This window comes from Diceros bicornis, chromosome 9 (assembly GCF_020826845.1).
Source record: "Diceros bicornis minor isolate mBicDic1 chromosome 9, mDicBic1.mat.cur, whole genome shotgun sequence".
Classification (NCBI taxonomy): domain Eukaryota; kingdom Metazoa; phylum Chordata; class Mammalia; order Perissodactyla; family Rhinocerotidae; genus Diceros; species Diceros bicornis.
In genome coordinates this window covers 8,821,023-8,846,395 of record NC_080748.1, presented here as the reverse complement: position 1 = coordinate 8,846,395, position 25,373 = coordinate 8,821,023, and the positions used below count along the sequence as shown (strand labels likewise).

Here is a 25,373-nt window from a genome sequence, read left to right as displayed (position 1 = left end):
CATTCACAGTGATGACGGATTGCCAGAGGCTTTCCACAGCACTGAGAATTTCACTATGCAGTGAATACCTTTTACTTCCTAATGCTTATTTGTGAGCAGACTAACATCTGTGTGAACAGGAAAGGCCAGAAGCCTGGCTCTATGTGAGTTGGTTTTCCCTACTATGAAATGAAGAAAATATTTACCCCACCCGCCTATACTAGCCATGGCACTAGTGAAGGAGTGTGTAGAGAGGACTCCTGTGATAGTTAAAGGTGAGAAAGAGAATCAATAAAGCCAGTGTGAAATAGAGCAAATGATTAAATTGGTGTGGCTGGTAATTCAACAAGTAAAGTAATGCAAGTGTAAGAGACAGTAGGGAGTGGTGGGGACTGGGATAAACTGGAGGCTAATGACAGCTGCGAAAAGGGCAGCTCCTCAGATCTGCCCACTGACTACTCAGAAGGAAGAGATTTGGAATTTTATGTAAAATTTGATTTTTAAAAATCAGCAAACATTCTGTGGACTAAACAAATCAAGTTGCAGACCTCTAGTTTGCAACCTGTGAACATAAAGTTACAGAAGCTAAAAATAAAGAGCAACACCAGAAACAGTTGAAGCAAGAGCTAAACTAAAGTTCAAGCGAAAGCTCAGTGAAGGACAGTTATTTTGAAGAAAGGATAATACAAACTAGATCACGGAAAAAGAGAATAAAATCCCTGGTGGGATCAGATGCAATCTAGGTCAGTTTACACTCATATCAGGAATAAGACAGATTCAATAGAATATGCCCCCATAACAATTAAGTAAAGTCCCCTATTTAAACCTCTATTTGGATTAGATCTCCTAAAACACACTCCCACTACGCAACACCTGAAATGATGGGTACAACTTTTAAAAGCACCGTTTAAACTCGTAGCTGAGCTAGCAAGAAAGTAAGGTAAATTCTTAGAAGCAAAAATGAAGTGAAAGCTTGAGGAAGGGGGGCCACTGAGATTGGAGCTGTCAGTGATCTAGAGGCTTTAGCAGCTGTTCAGGGGACAAGCCAAGGCCCAGGATCCTGGGGCAGTCTATCAGTTGTCCCCCCAGTAAACATTCTCCCCCTCTTCTTCACCAATAGGACTTTTAATTGAGACCATGACCACCTACTAAAAGACATTTCCCAGCCTTGCTTGCAGCTACGTGACTAGGTTCTGGCCAATGTGATGTGACAAAGGTGACATATGCAACTTCTGGATCATACTCTTAACAGGAAAAGAGGTGTTCTCTTCACTCTCTCCTTCCCATGAGCTGGAATGCAAATATATTCCATCATGCAGACAAGGACATTACTCTCGGAATGACAGAACTACGCCCAGAGGAATCTGGGCCTCTGAGCTCACTGAGCAGCCACATCAACCCTGGACTGCTACTTGGACCATCATGTGAAGGAGAAAAAAACTATCTTGTTTAAGCCACTATATTATGAGGTTACTTAATAAAGCAGCTTTGCCTGTATACTAAGCAACATAAACCATGCAAGGTAAGGAAATCAGAGAACCCTCTATAGAACCCTCTACAGAATGGGATACCAAAGGTCTACAGGGGGAGTCAGCAAACTTTTTCTCTAATGCACCGGAAGATAGTGATTACTTTAGGCTTTACAGGCCATATGGTCTCTGTCCCAACTAAACTCTGCTGTTCTAGAGCAGAAGCAGTCATAGACAGTAAGTAAATAAATGAGCATGGCTGCATACCAATAAAACTTTATTTACAAAAACAGGAAGTGGGTTGGATTTGGCCCACAGGCTATAGTTTGCCAACCCCTTGTCAACACTATTACCAAAAACAAATAAATAAATAAGTGTCTGACAAAGAAAACTTGCCTGTTGTAGCCTTGGCTCTCTGAAGTGAAAGAGAATTCTCCTCTGAGAATTCATTCCTTAGAGCTGACTCTCGGAAAGGACTATGGTTTCAATTCACACTATATATGTGAGCCAAAAAATTCTCAGAGTGAGATGTTATTTTAAAGTGGACCTGGGTTGGTAGTGTTTTTCAGGTGCCTGACAGAAGCAAATGCAAATCCCTCTCTGGAGGAACACATCTTCAGCCTCAAAGAATTCCCAAAGATAAATTCCTATCAAAGATGAGCTCACAAATAAAAATTACAAAACACGCAAGGAGAAAAACAAGTCACGTGGAACAAAAGTCAGCAGAAAAAACAAATAACAAAAGCAGACCCTATTGGCTTTAGATACTGGACTTATCAATGACAAATATAAATATGTTGAATAATGCTTAAAGAAAAGAAAGTATAAGTAAGGAAAAAGAAATTATCAAAAAATGACTAGGCAACTTTTTAAAGGACCAATTAGAACTTTTGGGAAAGAAAAAGAAAATTGAATTTTAAAATTAAATGAATTTCCAATAAAATTACCATAAAAGGATTAAAAATGTTAAAAGATGGCCTGAAACCAGAAAGACAGTGAGAACAGGAAAAGAGGTAATAGCAAAGAAATTTTAGAAATTAGAATGGAAAAGTAACTGACTTAGTAAATCAAGACAGCTAAATTTTAAGCTTATAGGAGGGAAAACTGAGAAGGAAGCTATTTGTCTTTCTGTAAGTAGGGGTGAAGCGGGGACTGGAAAGAGAACTGACGAAAAGTTTAAAGAGGTGAAAATGGTCACTTTGAAATGGAGAGAAAAGGGAGACTGCTGCTTTTGTAGCAAACCTTATAGAAACATTTGATTCTTTAAACTGTTGTGTAATTTTGATAAAAAATAAGAATTAAAAAATGAAAACAAATTCTGCTATTTTTAAGAGTAATAAATTCACTGGACTAATAAGTCAATTAGAGGGGCAAAATATTGATATACAAAAATATATAAAATATATCTTCAGTTATTTATATAATATCAAAAAAGGGATGACTTTCAATGATATATTTTCAATCTTTATACATAAACGTGATTTTAATTATACCTGTATAGACAAACACATACACGCACAAATACACAACACCCAATTACAGTTTTAGAAAAAAATATACAACTAAGACCGCTTAGGCTCAGCACTATATGAGGAGTCTAAAAGTGGTAGTTTTTAGAAACTTCTCAATAGATTATTTCAAAAGATAAGATAAAGTCATTACATCTAACAAGGGCTCAGTTTAGAAGGTCCAGTTAAAAGATAGTTTATTTCAGTTTTCAAAGTGGCACCTATAGATACATAGTTCACCAAGAAAAATGAGACTAGAACTTGTCACTCGTTTATCTGAGAGTTGGTGTCCTTGAATCAAGTCTTCACGTCTATCTAAGAGAAAATTTTTGAAAAAGAAATAAAAAAAAAATCATTGGCCACTTTGCTTCTGCCTTCTCAGTATATAACAACATAGAAGGCGTTGACATTAAATTTGGAATGACACTGAGCTGAAAGTGCTATCTATTTGATAATCTATTTCAAAAGATTTCACTGGAAGGACACCTGGGGTATCGGAGTTGGAGTCTTATCATCACTTAGTATTTGCATAACTTTGGGCAAATTACTCAGCTTCTTCCCTCATCCATAAAAGAGGAATGATCTTATCACTTACCTTAATGTTACTGCAATGCTCAAAAACTTTGACTGTCAAAGCACCGTGTAAAGCGGTGTGCGTGAAGTCTCCTCAGTTCCACCACTCTCTCATCACAATCTCACCCTACCCACTGAGCTGAATCTTTTAAAGACATTTCATACAGTTATGAAGTTTTAATGACATAATAAATATGAAATATTTTATAAGCTGTAAAACTTAAAATGTCTTATTCTCTTTTTTCCTCCCATTGAGTTCTCACTCATTCCCAGAAGTCATTAAAAAAAGACTAATAAATTTTAGCAACATAAAATATTAAAATTTCAGGCCAGCCCAGTGGTGTAGTGGTTAAATTCATGTGCTCTGCTTTGGTGGCCCAGGGTTTGCGGGTTCAGATCCCGGGCATGGACCTACACACTGCTCACCAAGCCATGCTGTGGTGGCGTCCCACATACAAAAATACTGGCACAGATGTCAGCTCAGGGCCAATCTTCCTCAGCAAAAAGAAGATGATTGGCAACAGGTGTTAGCTCAGGGCCAATCTTCCTCACCAAAATAAAATAAAATAAAATTTTTATATAACAAAAACAAAAAAAACCCATAAACAGAGTGAAAAGATTAACTGTGAAACATTTGTAATACATAAGACAATTTAAGCATTAAGAATGTTTAAAAGCAACATGAAATAGGGATGATGGCATAATTTTCATTAAAAACAGTCACATGGATCCAAGACTAAAGATTCAAAACTGTTAATTTTCCCAAACATCTCTATAGATAGAAAGTGATTACATCTAAAGAACTCTTACAAATAATTTAGAAAAAGATGACCAATACCCACATGAAAATGTTCAAACTTCCTCATAATTAAAGAAATGCCAATAAACTGGGTACTATTTTCACCTATCCTACTAGAAGAATTATTTCTAATAGCAAAAAAAATAGAAACAATCTAAACATTCACCAAAAGGAACTAGTTAAACAGAATGTGGACATATATGCTATGCAGCTATTTTAAAAAATGAAGAAAAACAATATGAATCAAGACGAAAAGAAATTTAGGAACTTCCTCAGCAGAATGGGGTATTAGTTGCTTTTTATTTTATCCTTTATGTTGTGCAAATTTAGGATTGTTTTTAAGTAAATATGTGGTTCTTCAAACTCAAATTGTAAATACTTCATAAAAAATAAATCTCATTCGGGGACTGCCCCACAGCATAGTGGTTAAATTCAGCGCTCTCCACTTCAGCGGCCTGGGTGCGTGGATTCAGATCCCAAGTGTGAACCTACACCACTGGTCAGCCATGCTGTGGCGGTGACCCACATATAAAATAGAGGAAGATTGGCACAGATGTTAGCTCAGCGCGTATCTTCCTCAGCAAAAGAAAATAAATAAATCATATTCATACTCATTCCTCAAAGACACATATTACAATAACTTTTTGATTCCAAGCTGAATTAATCTCTCTTCTGTGCTCTCAATAATTTTCTTTCTATCTTTAGCCTATCACTTAATAAGAAAGCCCACCTTATATTTATTTGCATCTATTAAGAGTTAAAGCCTAGATTCTAGAAAGACTGCCTGGGTCTGCATTTTGGCCCATCCACTTACTAGTTGAATGACCATTAAAAGTTATTTAACTTCTCTTTGCCTGTTTTCTCATCTGTGAAAAAGGAATAATAGTATCCACTTCATAGGAATGAGGATTAAATGAGTCAGTATATGGGAAGCCCTGAAGAGTAGGCCCGGGCCTCTACTTACCACTCAATAAATGTTAGCTAACGTTATTGAGCACAGATGATATCCTACCCATATTTACATTCTCCTAAGCTCCCAGCAGTGACTTGCACTCAGTAAATACTAATAAATGTTTACTGAATTAAACTGATTTGCTACAAGGGGATTCAAAGAGGACTAAGGATGAAAAAACAAGTTCTTTGCAAGTTCCATCCACTGCCCACTCCTCAGCACTGCAACCTTTGTGAGCCTGACAGATTTTTTGTTTTTATTGACAGATTAGGTAGAAAAGAAAAAGTGCATTAGAATAAATGAGTCGGAAAAGGCAAAAAGCATTCTGGGTCATGACCAGGTTTTCCAGTAATCCCTACTCTTTCCTCTATCTGCCGCTCTCTTATCATCCGAAGCTTCTTACCTGTTTCCTTGGTTTCCTTAGGCCAACTGAGATTCATCTCTGCAAGGCAAGAAAGGATCTAGTCTCACTTCGTCAGGGCATATGGTACTCTTTGGGGTTACAGGAGAGTCAGGCAAGCCTTCATGGAAAGGCTACCTTGTTAAATTTCTTACAGTTCCTAAGATTCAAAGGGCCAAAACTGCTCCCCTTACCCATTCCAAGGTGGCAGACCACCCCCTCATGCTGGGATGACTGACCTTTCTCCAGGAACCTCTTCATAGAGAAACAGTGGGGAAAGGTCAGAGATGGCCACACAAGCCTGGTCTTGGCTTCTTCCTAACATTGTTTACACCCTAGATAGGATGATTCTCCCTCAAGCCCCATGGCCCTCTGTCCTTACTTTACTTTGCCCTAGAGAGTCTACTGTATACTTGCAATCTCCCCATATAAAGTATGTAGTCACATTACCTTCAGTGCCTTTGTCAGGTGGCATGGAAATCAGTGTGCTATTCCTGTATCACAGAAAACCCCAGCTCTGTGACTTAATAGCCATGTGACCTCAACTAACTTGCTTGACCTGAGCCTCAGTTCCTTCATCTACAAATTGCAGATTTCTTCTTTATAGGGTAACATTTAGATTAAGTAAGGTCAAGTATATGAAGCTTTGAGTGTGGTACCCAGAACAGACTACACACTCAGTAAATTGGAGATATGTTGATAGGCAAAGATGACTTTGTGAATGAGGCTTAAATTAGGCCCTCCAGCTCAGATTTTCCAGGACACTGGCCCCAAGTTATCCAGTCCCAGGTTGTGTGCCCCAAGTAATAACCTTTGGTGTGTGCTCCAGAAAGTACAGTGAGCCAGGCTTACTCACAGTGAGACTGGGGCCAGCCATGGAGGGAGGGGATGCCGAAGCAAAATACCTGTGATAGACCATTGAAACCCAAACATTTCACACAAAAGAGTCCCACTACAATACTTCTAAAGGCACTATTCAAATTCCCCTGTTGAAAAAAACACTAGTGAGATGAGCAGGACGTTAACTTACTGTATTATCACAAAAGAACAGTTAATCTGCTTTTGTAATAATGCGAATGACCTTGTACCAACTACAGGATACAAATCCACACTCAGAAGTAAAATCAAGATGCTGTTAGGAAAAGGGCCAGCCCCGTGGCTTAGCCGTTAAATGCGCGCGCTCCGCTACTGGCGGCCTGGGTTCGGATCCCGGGCGCGCACCGAGGCACTGCTTCTCCGGTCATGCTGAGGCCACATCACACATACAGCAACTAGAAGGATGTGCAGCTATGACATACAACTATCTACTGGGGCTTTGGGGGAAAAAAAGGAGGAGGATTGGCAATAGATGTTAGCTCAGAGCCGGTCTTCCTCAGAAAAAGAGGAGGATTAGCATCGATGTTAGCTGAGGGCTGATCTTCCTCACACACACAAAAAAAAGATGCTGTTAGGAAAAATAATCAACCAAGAATCTAATAAACACTGTAAAACCTTGCTGAAAGAATGAAAGACCTACTAAATGCATACACCATGCTGTACATATTAAGATGTCAATTCTCCCCAGATCATAATATATTTTATTTGTATAAACCCAATAAAAATCCCAATAGGATTTAAGAAAAATCAAAATTGACAAAATAGGTACTAAAGTTCATCTTAAAGAGTAAGTGTCCTAGAATAGCCACCCTACACAAAAACAAAACAAAACAAAGAATAAGATAAGGTGGCTTCCCTATCAGGTACAAAAATAAAGCATCCAGCTACAGCGATGGAAGCAGTGAGGTACTGGTCCAGAAACAGTGAATGCTTACAAAGTGTCAGGGGTTCATGCCACCCCAGTACTTTAAAGTCGACTGTATTCCTAATACAACCACCCCTCTTTATTATCTACACTTTTCAGATGATGAAGCTGAGGTCTAGAAAAGTTAAGTAACTTGCCCAAGATCATACAGGTTCAAGGCAAGGGTCTGAACCCAGCTGACTCCAGGAGTCCAATCTATCTACAAGAAACATATTAATATTCATTATCTACAGAGAGTTTTTTAAGAAAAAACTCCTAAATAACCTGGTATAAAAATGCACAAAGGATATCAACATGCAACTACATTAATATGCAAATAGATAATACATATATTAAAAAGTTCAACCACACAAGTACTTATTATTAAGAGTGATAATACCTCGAGTTGTAGAGGATGCTAGGAAATGGGTACTTATCCAGTGTTGAAGTGTATATTTATACAGCATTTTGGGAAGGCAATGTGACATTAAAACATACCATTTGTACACCTTTTGAGCAATTCCTCTTCTAGAATCAATCCCAAAGAAACATAAATGCAAAGAGCCACGTAGGATATTGACTGCAGCTTTTTCCGGAAATACTGGAAAGAATCTAACTGCCCATCAACAGACAATAGTTGGAACAAACCATCATACATTCATGCTATGGGATAGTATGTAAAAAAGTAAATCTACATGGATTGACACGGAAAGATGTCGATGATATATCATTAAAGAGGGGAAAAAGCAAGTCACAGAATACACAGATCTTTAACCCATTTGTTAAAAAAAAAAGAAAGATCTAAGAGAGAATGATAAAATGTGAGAAAATAAAAGAGAAAAGAAAGGAGAATGAACATTTGTAAACATATGTTGAAAAAGGCATTTTTTAAAAGTGTCCAAAAGGATATCTACCAAATCATTAAGAGTGGATACTCTGGGGAAGAAAATGGGATTAGGGCCTGGGAGCTGAAGGGGACTTTTACTCAGTATTCTTCTATAGTATAAGCCTACAAAGAACTTACCATTTGTCTTCAGTCTTTTGTTTTTTAAAAAAGCAAAATTTATAAACCAGTGAAAACACTAAAAACCAACCAAAGAGAATAAAAGAGCAATAATAAGAAAATTACATATTAAGAACAACTACTTACACCTATAAAGATTCAAAGCAACTGACACAATAACCTTTATTGTTTACATAATGATAGGCTCTGGACAAAGTGAAGACAATGGAGACAATGACCACACATTTAAACTCCTATCACAAATTGATCTGTTACAAATTTCCAGTGATTCAACATATTAAAATGTAAAATATACAAAGAAAAAAAAACCAAGAAATATAAATATTCAGATTTTTGCAGCACAATGCAATGTCCTTTTAATAAAAAGTTTGTTGTAACTGTGTATTTAATTCTGACAGTAATTCAAAACACAAAATCACACCTTTTCCTACCCTTCCCCAAAATCTGGATCTGGGGATTAGAGTATTAGAGAAGTATGCAAAAATAAAAACAACTTTAGTGCTCAAAAACAAAGCATTTTCCTTATTTTAATGCATCAAGGTGCAAAAATTTCAATTCCGAAAAGCCAATCATTGCTATATGCGGATAAATAAAACAGATCTGACAACACTTTTATAATCCAGCCCAACGAACATTATACTAAAAATATATATGTATATATGTGTGTATATATATATATGTAATACCTATTTTAGAAAAAAAGGTGCCTTGGTGAAAATGATTCTGAAAATATTCACTTGATGCACATTATGTACAAAACCTTCTATAAAAAAATTAAACTATTTTCAATGAAATTCCATGTTCACATCCCATCTGAAAACTACTTGAAAGATAAACAGGTCTACCTAATGGTTTCTGTCTGAAATCGTGGCTAAGGCAGTTCTCTCTCCCAGGGCTCCTTTTTCACCCACTCCACGTCACTAATACTAACAGAGACAAAAAGTACACAGATGTAACCTGACATGCCTATGTGTTATTACCTGGAGCTCTGTTCACTGTTAAAACGGGATCGTTTATAGTTGCTACAAAGAATACTTTTTTCTTAAAATATATTGTTTCTCTATTCCAAATTAAGCACGCACTTAAGACGTTAAGAGGCTGATAAGCCACTCCATTTGGTGTCAATATCAATAGCCCTATAAGAAAGAACTCTGTATTGGAATAGCTAGAAAAGTGTCCACTAAAGTAATAGTGCATCCTTCACCTGCATAGAATCAGTTTGGCTTAATAGCTCTTTGCCCCTAGAATGCCAGTCTGGAGTCAAATATGCTCTTGAAGGTTCATCTTAGATATGAAAAAACATGTCATATAGGCAATATGAGGATATACAGGATAGTTAAAATTGTTAAAATCTGTTCGACGAGTCTTACAGCATTCCTCATTTGGAGTAGCTGCTAAAGGTTAAGGTGGAAACAAAAATGGAAAGACTGGGAGCAATGAAGTTAAGTCGGTCAAATATTTATGCCAGTAACCGTTTCACTAGGTCTTGAAGCAAATAGGTGCAATAATCTGGTACCTCTAGGTAATCATTCTACAAGCACTGAGGATTTGAAGCTTAAAGGGTGAAAAATGGAATATACCTTAGAAAAGGGGAACAGTCTGAGGCAAAAGTTGTAGGTCTGTAAATATATATTTCATATGCACACACAATTGTGTGTATTATTCTGTATATATTTACATACATATTCACAAGATGCCCTGCAGTGTAGTTCAAAAGGCCTTTATCAAGGAACAAACTAATTCCAGTATAGGCCCTAGAGTTCATACCATTTGTATAAGAACAAATGTGCATATATTCACATAATGGAAACCTTATCAACAAAAACATTGCTATTAACACTAAGTTAAATAGTAGGTTTTACCAATCAGTGATGTAATCAGAACATTTCTTAAACCGAGAATCAAAATAACAAAAAATACACAACTGGGTTTCAAATTCACAAGAAAAAAGATGTTTAGCATGGCAAACAAGAACAAAGTCCAAATGCCAGAGTAGGGAAAAATATCAAAACTTTATAAATCTCCTGGGATGCAATTTAATTACTGCATCAATTTTAGAAAAATAGGCTCACAGAATGAACGATGCTGCTATATATTCTCTCAACACATAAACTCATATGTTTATCTTTTTCCTCTTTTGTTTCCAGCTGGAGGTTTCTTCAACTGAAGGAGTTGTCCTCCTGTTCCAAAACCTGCAGAGGCAGGATTGGACACCCCAAATGTCAAACCAGCTGATGCCGTGATGCCAGGATTGCTGAAGTTAAACCCAGATGTACTTGAGCTGCCAAAGCCTTATGTTTAGGGAAGAAAATATTTATATCAGAAGTTAAATCACAAAAACAAATATAAAAAATGGGAATGAGAGGTAAATTTCTAGCTGAAAGAACATGCAATCTATAAAAACAGCAAATATCTTAGGGCCCTAAATTTCTAACACGGAATTTTACAGGAAAATAATTTAGCTAACAACTCAGTGACACCTTTAAAGACAGAAGTTTAGTGATCCAGGCCAAAGAGACATCTTAGCACAAATCACCGAATCCATAGAAAATGTCAAGTTGCCAGACCTTTTCCTGTTCATTAAATGTGCCAAGTTGCCTTCCTCCTCAGCCCCTCGAGAAACATTTTATCAACATGTAGAAGAGCGACTTTCACAACCTTTGGACTCACCTTGCAATTCTAAGTCCTCCAAGAAAGCCTCAACCCACAATTTCCAGGACATTGAACACACCAAAGAGCAGTACCTATTGTTTTGATTTTATAAGAGCTCTTGCATAATTAAGATCAAGTACTATTACTGCCTACTTAAACTAATATTAGCATATTTAGATTATAATCTTGACACCACTGAATTCTGTTATCTCACTCTGTTGGACCTGCTGATTTTAAATATTACTTGATATTAAATGGAATTTCCTTCAAATTCTCTAAATTTAAACACAATTTAATCTGTATTCATCATTATTTTAGACATGATATTTACCCCTAAGCATTGCACATTAAAACAAGCCATTATTTGCAAATATAGAGAAAATGCAAAAGTAGATGGAATTTGGAATTTTCTACTAGAAGAGTCAAAAGATTACACTTATTTCAAAAATGAACAAAGAACCCAATTAATCATCACTTCTAAGACTGGTATTCTTAAAACCAGAGGGACTTATAACTAAAGAACATCTCTTTGGAAGAGAAATCATTCTTCTGAATAAATAATGACAAAAACTGGGCTAAAACTTTCACAACGATGGGTTCATTTTTGTAATAATGAAGAAAACTGTCTAACCATGAAACTAGTCTTTGGGTCCAAAAAAATCTCTACATAGTTAAGAGACGATATAATTATTTATTGCGTCAGACTAGTAAGTGTTGCTTGAAGTATTTTACACACCTGACCTTTAGATTCTAAGAGAGAAAGCTGTGTGGTGAGTTAGGCTTGCATGCTTCCATCCAGGTGTAGAAACTGAATCAGGGATCTTCTATAGTTACTGGAAATAGCAATATTTATATTTTTAAATAATTTGCACCTTTAAATTTGCCTGAAATTCAGGCTGAAACACACAAACCTGCACTAAGACTTCCTGAGGGTTTATTTGTTGTTCCAAATCCAAATGTGGAGGCCCCTGTGGTGCTGCATCCAAAACCAGAGCTAGTTCCAAATCCTAGTAGAGGATAATAGAGAAATATACAACGGTACGTAAAACACAGGTTACAGGATACCGACAAGTCAAACCCAACATTATCAAAGGTCTAATAAATAGTCTTGAAAAACATGGCCTTATTAAGGAAATCTGCTACTGACTGCTTTGCATACGACTTTCAGAAGAAATAGACTAATTCTGAAATAAAACATTTATATCTAGATAGACTAAGTTTATGACCCATCAGTAATTTTTAAAGAACAGTGTCATAAAAAAACAAGATCATATTAGTGTTATCGCTCCCAAATGGACTAGGAATTTTACTGACCATTCAAGTATGATTTTAGTCAAACATATATAAACATATCTACTTAGGGATACCTCATTTTGCAAAAAAAAAAAAAAGGCTGACTAAATTCATAAATAAGCATGACATGCACAACAATTTAAACATGAACTACCACAAGGTAATTTTACTGTGCTTTCTACCAAAACATTTTCACTTAAGAACCTTTACCATTGAAAAATTGCATAACTACCTAATAGTCGATCACTTAAAATCTACTCAGTAACAGTATGCTCCTGCCACAGTACCAGCCAATGCAACAGTGAGAAATTGGGAGTGGGAGCATCATGGTTTTTCTCTTAATAATACTACAGTCACAACTTAAATAAAGAAATACTTTTCATCAAATATAGTTCAAGAGGAGATTCTGCTAAGTACTTGAAGATTTGTTCCCACTCTTGTAAAAGTCAAGTGCTCTAAAAATAAAATTCAAATTCTACTGCTTTGCAACAGCTTATCTAAAATTAAGTTTGATAGTATTACTGCCTGTAACTCTAAGAAATATGATAAGAAATTAGATTACAGATCACAGGAATTACGCTGTCTGCCATAATTCTAGTAATTCCTAATAGAGTCTACTATATTAAGTGACTGTGATAGCTTATAGGCTTCCCCTCTTATGATGATATATATTAGTGGAAATAAGGAAACCTTATTCATTATATGATAATGCACTTGTCAAAATATAATCAACTTTCAATTATCCATACCAGAGAATTGTGAATGCATTTGTATTTAGCATGATGCTTCTGCATAAGACTTACCTTCGAGTTAACTTATGAAACTATTAAAATAAACTTAATTGCTTATGTATACAAGTATGCATAAAGGCAAATATGCCAAAAGTGCTTAGAAATGGCCAGAAATTGAGCTGTTCAATTTATAACAAAATTATTTCCCCATTTAAAGTGTTCATTTTCAGAAAAAGATAATGATTAGGAGAATCTATGTCCAGAAGTAGTTTGGACTTCAAATTGATGTTAAGATCACTAATTTTCTAAAAGTTAATTAAATTTATTAAAACCCAGTAATTTTAAAGTTCATATTTTAGTGTATGCTTTGAAAATATGAACATCTCTATCACTTAATCGTAATACTTTTTAATACTTACTATTCACAGAAGATGACATGATTTTTTAAGTTCTGAATCTAACACTAGAAAGCACTGATTATGTTTGGAGAATCGTTTTTTGCCAGATGGAACCTTAACTTCCAAAATAGCAGATCCTATTAGAGAATTTTTACAGGCTACTATCAATTCAAATGTATAATAGTCCAATGCAATATTAGAAAAGTTAAAGTGTACCTCCAAGGTTTGAAGAACCTAAGCCACTTGACTGCAAGCCAGTGCCAATACCTGAGCCGAATGGCGTTCCAAAACTAACTCCCAGAGATGGCTGTGGCCCTGGTATAAAAAAAAAATGGGGGGGGGGAAACAAATTTTCCTTACTCTTTCAAGATTAAGTTTCTTTATGAAAATTATTTTTAAAATGAACAGTGATTACTTTTAACAAATTCTATTTGCTAAAACTTAGTTTTCAGGATGTCTCCCCAGCCTAATTTCTCTCTCCCAATCAATTTACCTATCCAAAAACTCCTTTTTTTTAAATTAACTTGTTCATACTAGACAATTAAAAGAGGCTTACCACACTGAAAGATGAAAGTTTTACCTATTAAATAATTTGAAATCTTTAATGTATTGTAAATTATAGTTCTTTTAGTTTTACTTCTAGAATGATTTTAGATCTCCCCACTTGTTTTCTGATAAAACTGGTGTAATCAGTAAAGGATTTTACTTTCCTTTTTAAAACAAGCTCCTTACGTTAGAGTCAAGTCTCAATTGATCAAAAGAGATTGACGCTAACATGACAAAACTATCATGTTACTTCAGAAGACTAAGTACCCAAAAAACTAGGCATGGTTCCTTACATGAAATATAAACGATATATACAATAAGTGGATAAAAAACCAGACAATGTTTTATTTTATTAAATTTATTGTTCATTTTAAAGCAAATCAATTACACGGTAACATGACAATTCCAACTTGTTCACAAAAAGTGATAATTGAGTTCTATTGTTAAGCTCTGCTACATTACACCACTTATCACCTGATTAAATAAGATAGATAACGAACATTTACAAAGGCACCGCTGTGTACCTTGACAGATTCAATACATTCAAGATTTCAATTCAGAAGTTTCTTTCCAACATTTTGGAAAATATACTCAGATGCAGAACGATTAGTCATCCTTTTCCCATTTGTTACTTTAAAGATTTTGGCTGAGTTTGTTTGGCAAGAATAGCATCAAACTTACTAGCCTCTCTTTTTAACTACTTTTTTTTTAAACTAAGCAGAATACAAAAATCTAAAAATCTTTCATTTGATAAATAATTTATGAAAATTATTCAATAAATTTCATAGTACAATCTTCAGTCTTGTCTTTTTCAAGCACAGTGATCAGTGCATCTCAAAGTTGAGGGAACTACCAAAGTAACATACAGATTGAAATTTAAACTTTCCAAAGAAATCAAAGCCTTCAAGTTGTTCAATGAAAAATGAGGTTTGTATATTCAAAAGGTAGTGTAAAATTATAAAGCATTAAAAAAAAAAAAAACAACTAAGGAACTACATTTTGCTACACTGGGACAGAAACTGGACTTGTCAAATAACTTCTACCCAGAAAATAAAGAATAAGGACTAATAGCAGCCAGAGTTCTTATACTACCATTAAAAAATAAATTAAAAAAGGATTTAAATTTTTACATCCAGTTTGACATCAATTTGAGAATACCTGCCTAGCAGCTCTTTTGTAAAATGTTACTATAGGAAAAAGAAACCAAGCATATTACTTTCTTATTTCTAACAAAAATAATACACAGAAAATACACGTCCAGTTTCTTTAACATCGCGAGACTTAAGTGTCACATGTTAATAGGAGGCACTGCTGGTGGAAGACCCTAAAGAATAATGAACACCACAGCCCTCAGCCCTACAAGTCATAAGAGTTACTCAAATAACATGATTTTTGTTGTGTGTGGGTCTGTTTTTAAGAGCAACTCTAATCATCAATATTCAGGATATAGGTAATCAAGAACTCTTAACGATGACAAGACTTTCCATTGCACAACAGGTACATGATAGTTTGAGTTTTCTACCTTCACACAAATTCTGAAGGCAATATCATTTATAAAACTAGTAGGCAAATGTATAACATTTTTTAATAGTAAAAACTCATGATAAATATCTCCCATGCCAAAGTATTAGCATATATTACACTCTGGCCACCATATAAATTAGTTTCACTATTAGAAAGCAGAATCTAAATCCTTCAGGCAAAAGTTATGCAAACAATTCAAGAAGTCAGTTTCAAAATCTGAATAGTCATTCAATAAGAGGCTCTTAGTTCCATAAATAAAACCAAGTTAAGTAATATATCCCAATGACTGCCCAAAGTGAAATCTTCATGTAGAGTAACATTTTACAAAAGTTACTGTATAATATATTCACACACAACAAAATCAAGGTTAGCACTGTAATTCATATTTTCCAGAATAAATTCTACTTTCTTAAAAGTAAAACTGCATTCACAGGAAAAGGACTAAAGTGCTAAAAGTTTTTATAATTTTCAATGATCACTCAAAATACCTAATGTAATTGGTATGGTTGTTCCTAAGTCATATTTTAAAAATTATAGTTTTTCTTAAACAAAAAAATGCCTTTTCCCCAATTTGAAAAATTTAACTCTTACTGATTTAATGGGGAATGTTCCTTTGGTTATTAAATACAACAAAATCACAAAACCTCACGAAACTAAAATTAAATACTTAAAGTTTCCTATTTAACACTACACCTTAAATGTCTAGACCTACACTAAAAGCTAGAAAGTAGAAATTCCTAACAAAATGTCTCAGCTCTCCTTAAAAACAGCAGCTAAGTGACATGAGAAATCTTATTATGTAAACATCAAGAACTTTTTAAAGTGTCAAAACACAACAGCAAAACTTAATCCCAATACATTAGCTTACAACAACCTACCCTAAGTTAAAATTATACTGAAAAGCCTAACGTAAACGTCTTAAGCTTTTTAAGAGGCTTCAGAAGCACTGGTGGACAAGTGTACTCAAGATCTACCAACATGTAATTCATCCATGTATTGATGCTTATTTCATACATAAATAGCCTGCTGCTTTTTCATCAATTCTCTTCAGCCTTCAGAAGCAATAACCATAAATCACACAGGCCCAAGCTCTATTTTTTACATATTTTTTCATTAAAAAACACTGAAGAAGGATCAAGAAGTCACTTAAGTCCATACCTACACCTCCAAGAAAGACGACACAAAAACCACCTTCAGAAGGTAGCAGCCTAAGAAGCTATCTGCTTTTTTACATTAATGAAGTCAGGAATCCATATGCAAATAAAAGCAAAACCCCTCTGACAACTCAAATCTTGCACAGATCAACAGTGATGCATTAAAAACAGCTCACAAGCTTTATCCAGCTTCATCTAGATGGTCTTTAAAATTTGTTAGTGGCACTTAAAAAAAGATTTCATCAAAGTCACAGGACATAAGAAATAAGTTACTGGGTACAAAGCACAAGGCAATCAACAGGGACACTTCTAAATGGGCTGTAACTCATAAAATCAGTACATCTCTAACAGAGCTCATAAATCTTATAGTGGTGACATGACCAAAATAACTAACATTTTGAATGGGAGAGGCATAATGGAATGGACTAAGGAGCCTGGGAGACCTTTAGAGAAATAAAAGGAAAAAGAGAAGGCATAATGCAAAACTGTTATTACTACTGTTTAGCTTCTCAGTTCTAAAAATCCATACAACTCAAAATGAAAACACTCTTTAGATTGTTTAGGTTGATAAATTATAATTCCTGCCACCTGATTAGAAAGCCCTTATGTGGACTTCAAAACTGCAGGGAACACAGAAAGCAGTCAGTTTCCCCCAAGTCTGGCAAAAGTTCAGACAAAATTAAAGCATATGAGCAAAAGGCTCCTCGAGATGATTACTCTAAAATAAGCTAACATCCTCCACCACCACAGAGAACAAAGACCATATCTACATTGCTTAGTTTTGTATCCCTGGAGCCAAGCACCATAGTAGGCACTCATATGTATAGAATTAACATCTATCTTCATATGTCCACGAGTCCAATATGTATGAGTGAAAACCTACAAACCTCTCAAGACTGTCTACATAAGTTAAAAAAAAAAAAAAAAAACACTCACAGGTGGTTTTGCTTCAATTTTAGTTGTATACCACAGAATATAATTCACTTAGAGCATAATATTTTAGATAACTGACCTTTCTCAAGTTTTATTTACTAGAATGGAAATCCCTTATGTGTAAAGAACACTTAACCAAACCCATGCTTATCTGATCTATTTTAGGATTAATACTGGCTCTAAAAAGTAAATTGGTACTCTGGTTGGTTTGATTAGCTGGTTGAATAATCACAAGAATTGATGATCATAATTATGGAATTGATAGGAATCAAACCCATAATGAATGACTTTTTCCCTCCATAACTTGAGAATGCAATCATACACTCCAGCCAGCTAGAGAAGTACTATACAGTGCTTACGCGAGCCACTGTTCACATGGATCCAGTCATGAAATGTGGAGGATTTGGCATAAATCCATCATCAGCCGTTTACTGATGCAAAGTCAATTCTGTCATCTCCAAATGTGAAGAATAATTGTTTAAAGTGTCAATAGTGAAAACCAGAGAATGCCTCCCCAGTAGAGGCAACCTGAACGCAATCTGGATATGTATATTTTTTACTTTTTTTGTACTATAATTTATTACTGGACTATATAGAACTCTCTGAAAGACATATGCTGTAGAATAACTAATAAACATTACCCAAAAATTTATGAATGAGTAAAGAAAAAAATCAATACCCATTAAGACTGTACTTTTCTATGTCAAACTTCAATCCTGACAAAAAAGGGACTGCCGGAGTAAAAAGACAATCTCCAAAAGACACAGGACCAAACTAAATACTGCAGAACTAGACCACAAAAATGTTTCTCTTGTTAGAAGTGAAATTAAATCAAGGCCTAAAATTATCTGCTTTCCAGTACCTCACCAATTATTTCCATCATCTGCTCAACTTCTCAGTTCATACTTCTTAATGTGCAATCCAGAGCTTCTCAAAACATCTTTTTCCCGCTCTTGCTACTGTTCTGTTCATTTTGAAAAGGTAATTCTAGAACATACTTCCTCCAAATTTGGTTAAGAGGGCCTGTACTCTGTTTCCAGTCATTATACATACAAATAAACCTACTGATCTTCAACACACCTTCACTGAATAAAAACGCACTTCAGCCTGAATGTGGGTACTCTGTAATCACTATGTTATGAGGAAACGAGAATGCACCATCTATCATTATCATATATGAAAAATGCAACGTATGGCTGGATTATCTCTGACTTTAAAACAATGATACAATCACGATTTTAGAATCTGTTATTCTTAAATGTAATTCAGTAGTGAAACATCATGTTCTAAAGGGCATTTATAGCAATACAGCAAGTAACATCAAGTAAATTCACAATATTCAATATCTAATTGATGTATAATTATTGCTAAGACTACCCTGCATTTTTTATCAGGTATATGTTTATAATTGTGTCCATCACAATTTTTAGATTGTACTGGAACAGCTATTCATAGAAATTTCTTCAGTGCTAACACAAAAGGAAGACTTATAAAAATGCACATAAATGTTCTGCATTTTAACAGTAAGAAGCTATAACTTGAATGCATTCAGACCTGTAGCAGGCTGTTGCTGCTGTGTAAGTGTTGCAGCCATGGCAACGGCTGCTGCATTTGGCATGTTGCTGAATGGGGTGGGTCCAGTAGTAACTCTGGGTGCATTCTGCCACTTCTTGGCTTCTGCTCGCCTGGCTTCAAACACATCTACAGCATCTCCCAAGAACATTTTCCTATAGCCAAGGTACTGTTCTTTAAGCACCTAAAGGAATAAAAAAAACGAAAAGGTTAATCAAGTTCTGGGTTGACTTCAGTAATATGTGAATGGAAATCACTATGAAATAAGTTAGCAAAGACACTGCCAATATTATACAATACACCTAAGCTGCAAATGACAGTGCTGGTAACGCATGGTGTGGGGAGTGATGAGTTTGAGAGTTCTGGCAGTCTCTTGAATACTTTTTTCTCCATTCTTTTCTTTTTTGCTGAGGAAGAGTCACCCTGAGCTAACATCTGTTGCCAACCTTCCTCTTTTTGTATGTGAGCCGCCACCACAGCATGGCCACTGACAGGTGAGTGGTATAGGTCTGCCCCCAGAAACCACACTCAGGCCACAGAAGCAGAGAGCACTGAACTTAACCACTAGGCCACCAGGGCTGGCCCTATTTACTTCTCTATTCTTGTCACGTCTTTACAATAAACTGCCTAAAGTATTCCGGCTTCGTGAGGCCCTCTTTAAAATGAAGCTAAGTTTTTAGACAAGCAGAGTAATATGTAAAATTCCATTTTAAATATTCTAATTTTTCATCAAATTTTCCCCTCCAATGTCCAACCTTTTGATAACTTTTAGATTCAAACTTAAAAAAAAGTACCAAATATCTATGTGTTAAATACCTTTTTTAAAAGACCTGGGTAACTCATGTTGAGCTTGCATAAGCAAATGGAGTGGGGTGGAGGGGCAGGAGAGTGAGTTTATAATTTCAGAGTAAGAAAGAAAAATTACCAAGTTCATAAAGTGGGCTGATTTATCCAATGTAACATCTGCCTTGATTAAGGTGAAACAATTCTGTTTCACATTAGAATTATTAAACAATTTCATTAAAGATTTAACCTAATTTAGATCAGTTTTATACCACTTTCTGAAGAGACGTAGAATTTCCTACCCGTTCTTAGCAGAAATTAATAAACATTACGCTTTTTGGTTTTAACAGGTACAGCACTTAGAAATCTTACTGTTATTTATAGTATTTAAAAGCTACCATCTCCTTTTGCGTGGATGTCAGTATTTGATGTTCCAGTTTCAAACTTTCCTACCTCTATAATATACTGAGGTAGGCCTGCCAAGAACTGAAAATTGGGAAAAATGCAGTCAGAATTAGGGTATGTGATGTCAGAAAGACAAATCTTACTAGAACTGATCGCCCCCAAATCCATGCTCCCTTTTCTGTGCAATTACATGAACATACCCATACAATGTTTGTATTAACAGCCCATAAATTTTATTTCTACTTCAGATACTAGGAAATAATGACCTGCCTTGAAGACTTGAAAAAGACAGTTAAAAAAAAAAAGACACTGACATCAGCGTCTGATTTATATTATATATAAATCATTATATATGTAAATATAATTTACATTATAATATATATGTATATTATATATAATATACATAATAATATAATATACACTATATATATAAATATAATGTATATTATATATAAATCATTATATATGATTTATATAATTAATTGATAAAACATCCAATTTTGGTAATGTCACTGAGGCCTGGCTGGATCAGGTAGCTTAAGCCTGTTTCAACAGATTAACTCATGAAAAACAATACAAAAGAAACAAAAAAACACCTCTTATGAGAGCTCTATGAGAAGCGAACAAGTCTACAAATTACAGTTTGCTCACTAAATGCAGCTGAAAATAAATGACAACAGGGCAAATCTGATCATGGAACATCCTTTGGTGCCTGGGAATGTGTATAGAAAAAGAGTAGGTCAAAATTTCATGTCAAGTTAATAAAACATGATTTGGGGCTGTTTTGTGCAAAGCTCTGTCTCACTGTTTTATGGTCATGTTACTGAAAAAGGTAGTTTTCAAACCAGAGAGGAGAAACTGTCACTGAAAAAGCATGTATATTTATTTACAAATGACACATCTGGAATTTGCTTTAAAATACTCCAGAGAAAAAAAGCATCTCTGTGCAGAGAATTGACAAAACAAGATCAGCAGGATCTTGATAATGACTGAAGTTGGGTGGCAGGTACCTGGGCGTTCATTAGGATATAGAGTGTATATCTGAAAACTTTCATAATGAAAATTAAGGAAAATAACGATCTGCAAAACAGAATTCAAAGTGCCAACACAGAATCATCTTTAGCACTTTAAAAAACGAAAGTAATATTTACTATAGACATAAAAATTTCATGAAAATTTGATGAAAGTTCCTCCTTTAAAATGAAATTAATTTAAAGATTTGGTTTAGAATTTTAAATCTATTAAAGCAAAAGGTCTGAAGTGTGCTGTCATTTCAGAAATGGTATAATTTAAATGGTTAACTTTTTAAAAAATTATATTATCATGCATCAGATTAAAATAAAAATGAAAATATTGGTAATCTTGATTAAACTCTATTCTACATAGTTCATATTTGCTTAATTAGTTGGAAAAAGTGTACTTATATTTAACACTTCACTTAAAAAATTTTAAAAACTAACATTATTACACGAGGTTCAAAATATTCAGTGATACCCACTTCTGGATATTTATCCAAAGAGCTTGAAATCAACAATCCAAAGAGACTTGTGCACTCCTATGTTCACTGCAGCATTATTCACTATAGCCAAGAAGTGGAAGCACCCCAAGTATCCATCGACAGACGACTGGATAAAGATGTGCTGTATGTATACATATATACACACACACACACACACATATATATGTATACACACAATGGAATACTACTCAGCTATAAAAAAAGACAGAATTATTCCATTTGCAACAACATGGATGGACCTGGAGGGCAGTACGTTAAGTGAAATAAGCCAGACAGAGAAAGACAAACACTGTATGACCTCTCTCATATGTGGAATATAAACTAACACACGAACAGAGAGAACAGTCTGGTGGTTACCAGGGGGAAGGGAGTTGGGGGGTGGACACAAGGGGTGAAGGGTGCATTTATATGGTGACTAATAATAATGTACAACTGGAATCTCACAATGTTATAAACTATTATGACATCAATAAAAGAATATTCAGTGACAAATTATTTTATTTATATTATCTAACAAACACAGTTTCCTGTATTTAGAATGGACAAATGTTGTAAGCAAGTTTTTTAATGCAGTGGCTAATAAACATTTTAAACATATATAAAATCAAAGCAGTGCAAAATGATTTTGCTACTAAGAATGTTTATTTTCTGTACTGCTGTTTTTCGTGGTAAAAAGATGGAAACAACCTAAATGTCCAAAAGAGGATGTGTTAAACAAACTATGCACATATGTACAATGAAATCTTACATAACCACTAAAAATGATGTTGAAGAAATATGTGCATGAACAAAGAAAGTTGTTTACAATATACTGTTGAAAAAAGTTACAATAACAGATTGCATAAGACACTTAGATCTTTTTAAAAAGAATAAATGTTATCCATGGATGTGTCTGGGCATGATTATGGATTATTTTAGTTTTAGTCTTTTTCACTTATATGTAATTTTAACTATTTCTGTAATAAGCATGGATACTTTTGTCCTGCAAATGAACAAATACTTCACTTGGGTCAAGATATCCAGAGAGTTGAACTGGCAATGAAAACTTACCTTTACATTTTCATGAATAGACTGAAGTTGTGCAGCTAAAGCTACAAATGTTTGATATATTTTCTGCATAGCCATTGACAAATCTATAAAAGAAAATTATATTATCACACAAATATACATGTAACACAACGTTACACAAATATACATATAACACAATCAATGTTATTTTTCCATTACTTGAGTCCAATTTTTGGTGGCTAATGTATAGGAGGGAAAAAACTACTCCAGTATTTCCATGAATAAGAGGAGAGAGCAGTGAGCAGACTGAGAGAAGGGTGTCTCCATCACAACGTGTGGAAACGGAGGAGGCCCTAAGACTTCTGCCCTTGTTAGCATAGTCACAATCATAATAAAGCATTTCATACTTACAGGGAATGAAGAGCTAATCAAGGACTTCTGAGGAAATTTTCTTATGGCAGCTTAAGACAACTACTAGTAGTTATCTAGAATATCTACTATACAATAGCTTAACCTCTCTCTTATCAAAAAACTGTGCTATCAAAAAAAAATTACCACAGAAAACATGTTACCTTGAGGGGTTATATGCGAATTATTTGCTTGAGTGGCAAGATGGTTTTCTAGTTCTTCAATCTGCTGTCTGTACTGCTGAAGCTGTACCTCAAACTGCTGAACCAAGATTCTGAAGTAGCTATATAAAACATTTAAAAAGTCAGATCAAAGTTTTAAAAACATTATTTTCTTTATATACAAAATATCAAATAAATAAATATATGCCCCCATCGGGTAGGGCCTTTGAATTAGTCTGATGATGTAATGTATCTTTAAGTGGTACAGATATTATCGAAATAAAAACCCAAACTCGTAAGTTATCAAGGTATCAAAAACAGATGCGTATCCTTACTCCAATCATGAAAAACCCCAATTAAGGGATAATCTACAAAATAACTCAATACTCTTCAAAAGTATCAAGGTCATCAAACACAAGAAAAGACTGAATAACTGTTACAGATTGGAAGAGATTAAGGAGAAATAACAACTAAATGCAATGTGAATAGGATCCTAGAGTAGAAAAAATACATTAGTGGAAGAAAATAGGATCCCACAACAGAAAGGGCACATTAGTGGAAAAGTCAGTAAAATTCAAATAAGTTCAGTAGTTTGGTTAATAATATTGTGCTAATGTTAATCTTCTGTTCTTGACAATTATACTACGGTTACGTAATATGTTAACGTTAAGGGAAGTAGGGCAAGAGATAAAAGGAAATTCTTTGTACTAGCATTTTTGCAAGTTTTCTGTAAATCAAAAATAAGTTCAAAATAGAAAGTTAAAAAAAAGTGCAACTGTCAACCAGATTTTACAACCAGGTACTTATAGTTCTTATACTCTGAAACATTACTTATAATCTGAAAACGCTACAGTGTACTACAGGAATAGCATGTAATTACTACTACTATTCCAATAAATTTAACCAGAGAATGCTAGCAAGATAAAAGGGAACCTTGAATAGCATGCAAAGCAGGCTGAATGTTATTCTATAAGAAATGGAGAGAGAGTGTGACAGCTTTCCCCAGTGGAAACTGATACAATTCAACTCATTCAAAACTATGCTCTGATGGTAGCATGAAAAACAAGACAGAGGGGTAAAACACCAGAGGAAGTCCAGCGAGGAATGACATCTCATGCTAATCTGAATAAAATAACCGGAGTATCACTGTCATTGCTAATTTGCTGATTTTTGATTATTGTACTGTGGTTATGTAAGAGAATATTCTTATGTTTAAGAAATACACACTAAAGTACTTAAGCATAAACGGCATCACATCTGCAAATAAACTATTCAGAGGAAAAAAACTATATATACATATAAAGAGCAAGAAACAAATTTAGTAAAAACGTTAACATTTAGGGAATCTGGATGAAAGATATATGGGAATTCTTTGTTTTAGTCTTGCAACTTTTCTGTAAATCTGAAATTATAGCGTAATAAAGAGTTAAAAGAAAAAAAAAGTGAGGGACCAGGAGTCAAACAGACCTCTCCCACTCACAAGCTCAGGACTGCACCTCTTCACGCCTCAGGCTCCTCATCTCTAAGACTGGCATAGTAACAGCTGTAGAGGTCGTGTGGGAAATGAGATAAAGCATGTGAAGTGCTAAGCACACTGCTTGGCGTATGGTAAGCATTTGATAAATATTAGCTATTATTATCTCTAGCAACTCAAAAGGATATTAAAAAAGAGACAAGACATACATCACATGTATGAAAACGAGACAGATATACAAGCTGGGTGATAAGATTACAGGTGGATTTTTTCATTTTAATTTTACTTGTCTATGTTTTCTAATTTTTCTTCTTGTGGATTTATTACC

The 25,373-nt window shown here is 34.8% G+C and overlaps 1 protein-coding gene across 3 annotated transcripts in view; it reads right to left on the bottom strand.

Annotated features, from left to right (window-relative positions):
• NUP58 (nucleoporin 58) overlaps positions 1-25,373 on the bottom strand; it is a 50,665-nt gene that overhangs the window by 2,422 nt on the left and 22,870 nt on the right. For 2 of the 3 annotated variants that reach the window (XM_058547866.1, XM_058547867.1), the window contains 6 exons: positions 23,575-23,693; positions 23,045-23,127; positions 19,270-19,471; positions 13,775-13,873; positions 12,048-12,143; positions 8,616-10,775 (listed from right to left, as the gene is read on the bottom strand). In XM_058547866.1, coding sequence (XP_058403849.1) covers positions 10,606-10,775; positions 12,048-12,143; positions 13,775-13,873; positions 19,270-19,471; positions 23,045-23,127; positions 23,575-23,693 — 769 coding nt within the window. In that variant the 3' untranslated portion in view covers positions 8,616-10,605. Of the gene's footprint in view, positions 1-8,615; positions 10,776-12,047; positions 12,144-13,774; positions 13,874-19,269; positions 19,472-23,044; positions 23,128-23,574; positions 23,694-25,373 lie in introns of those variants that run through there. The other variant, XM_058547868.1, reaches the window with a different exon arrangement.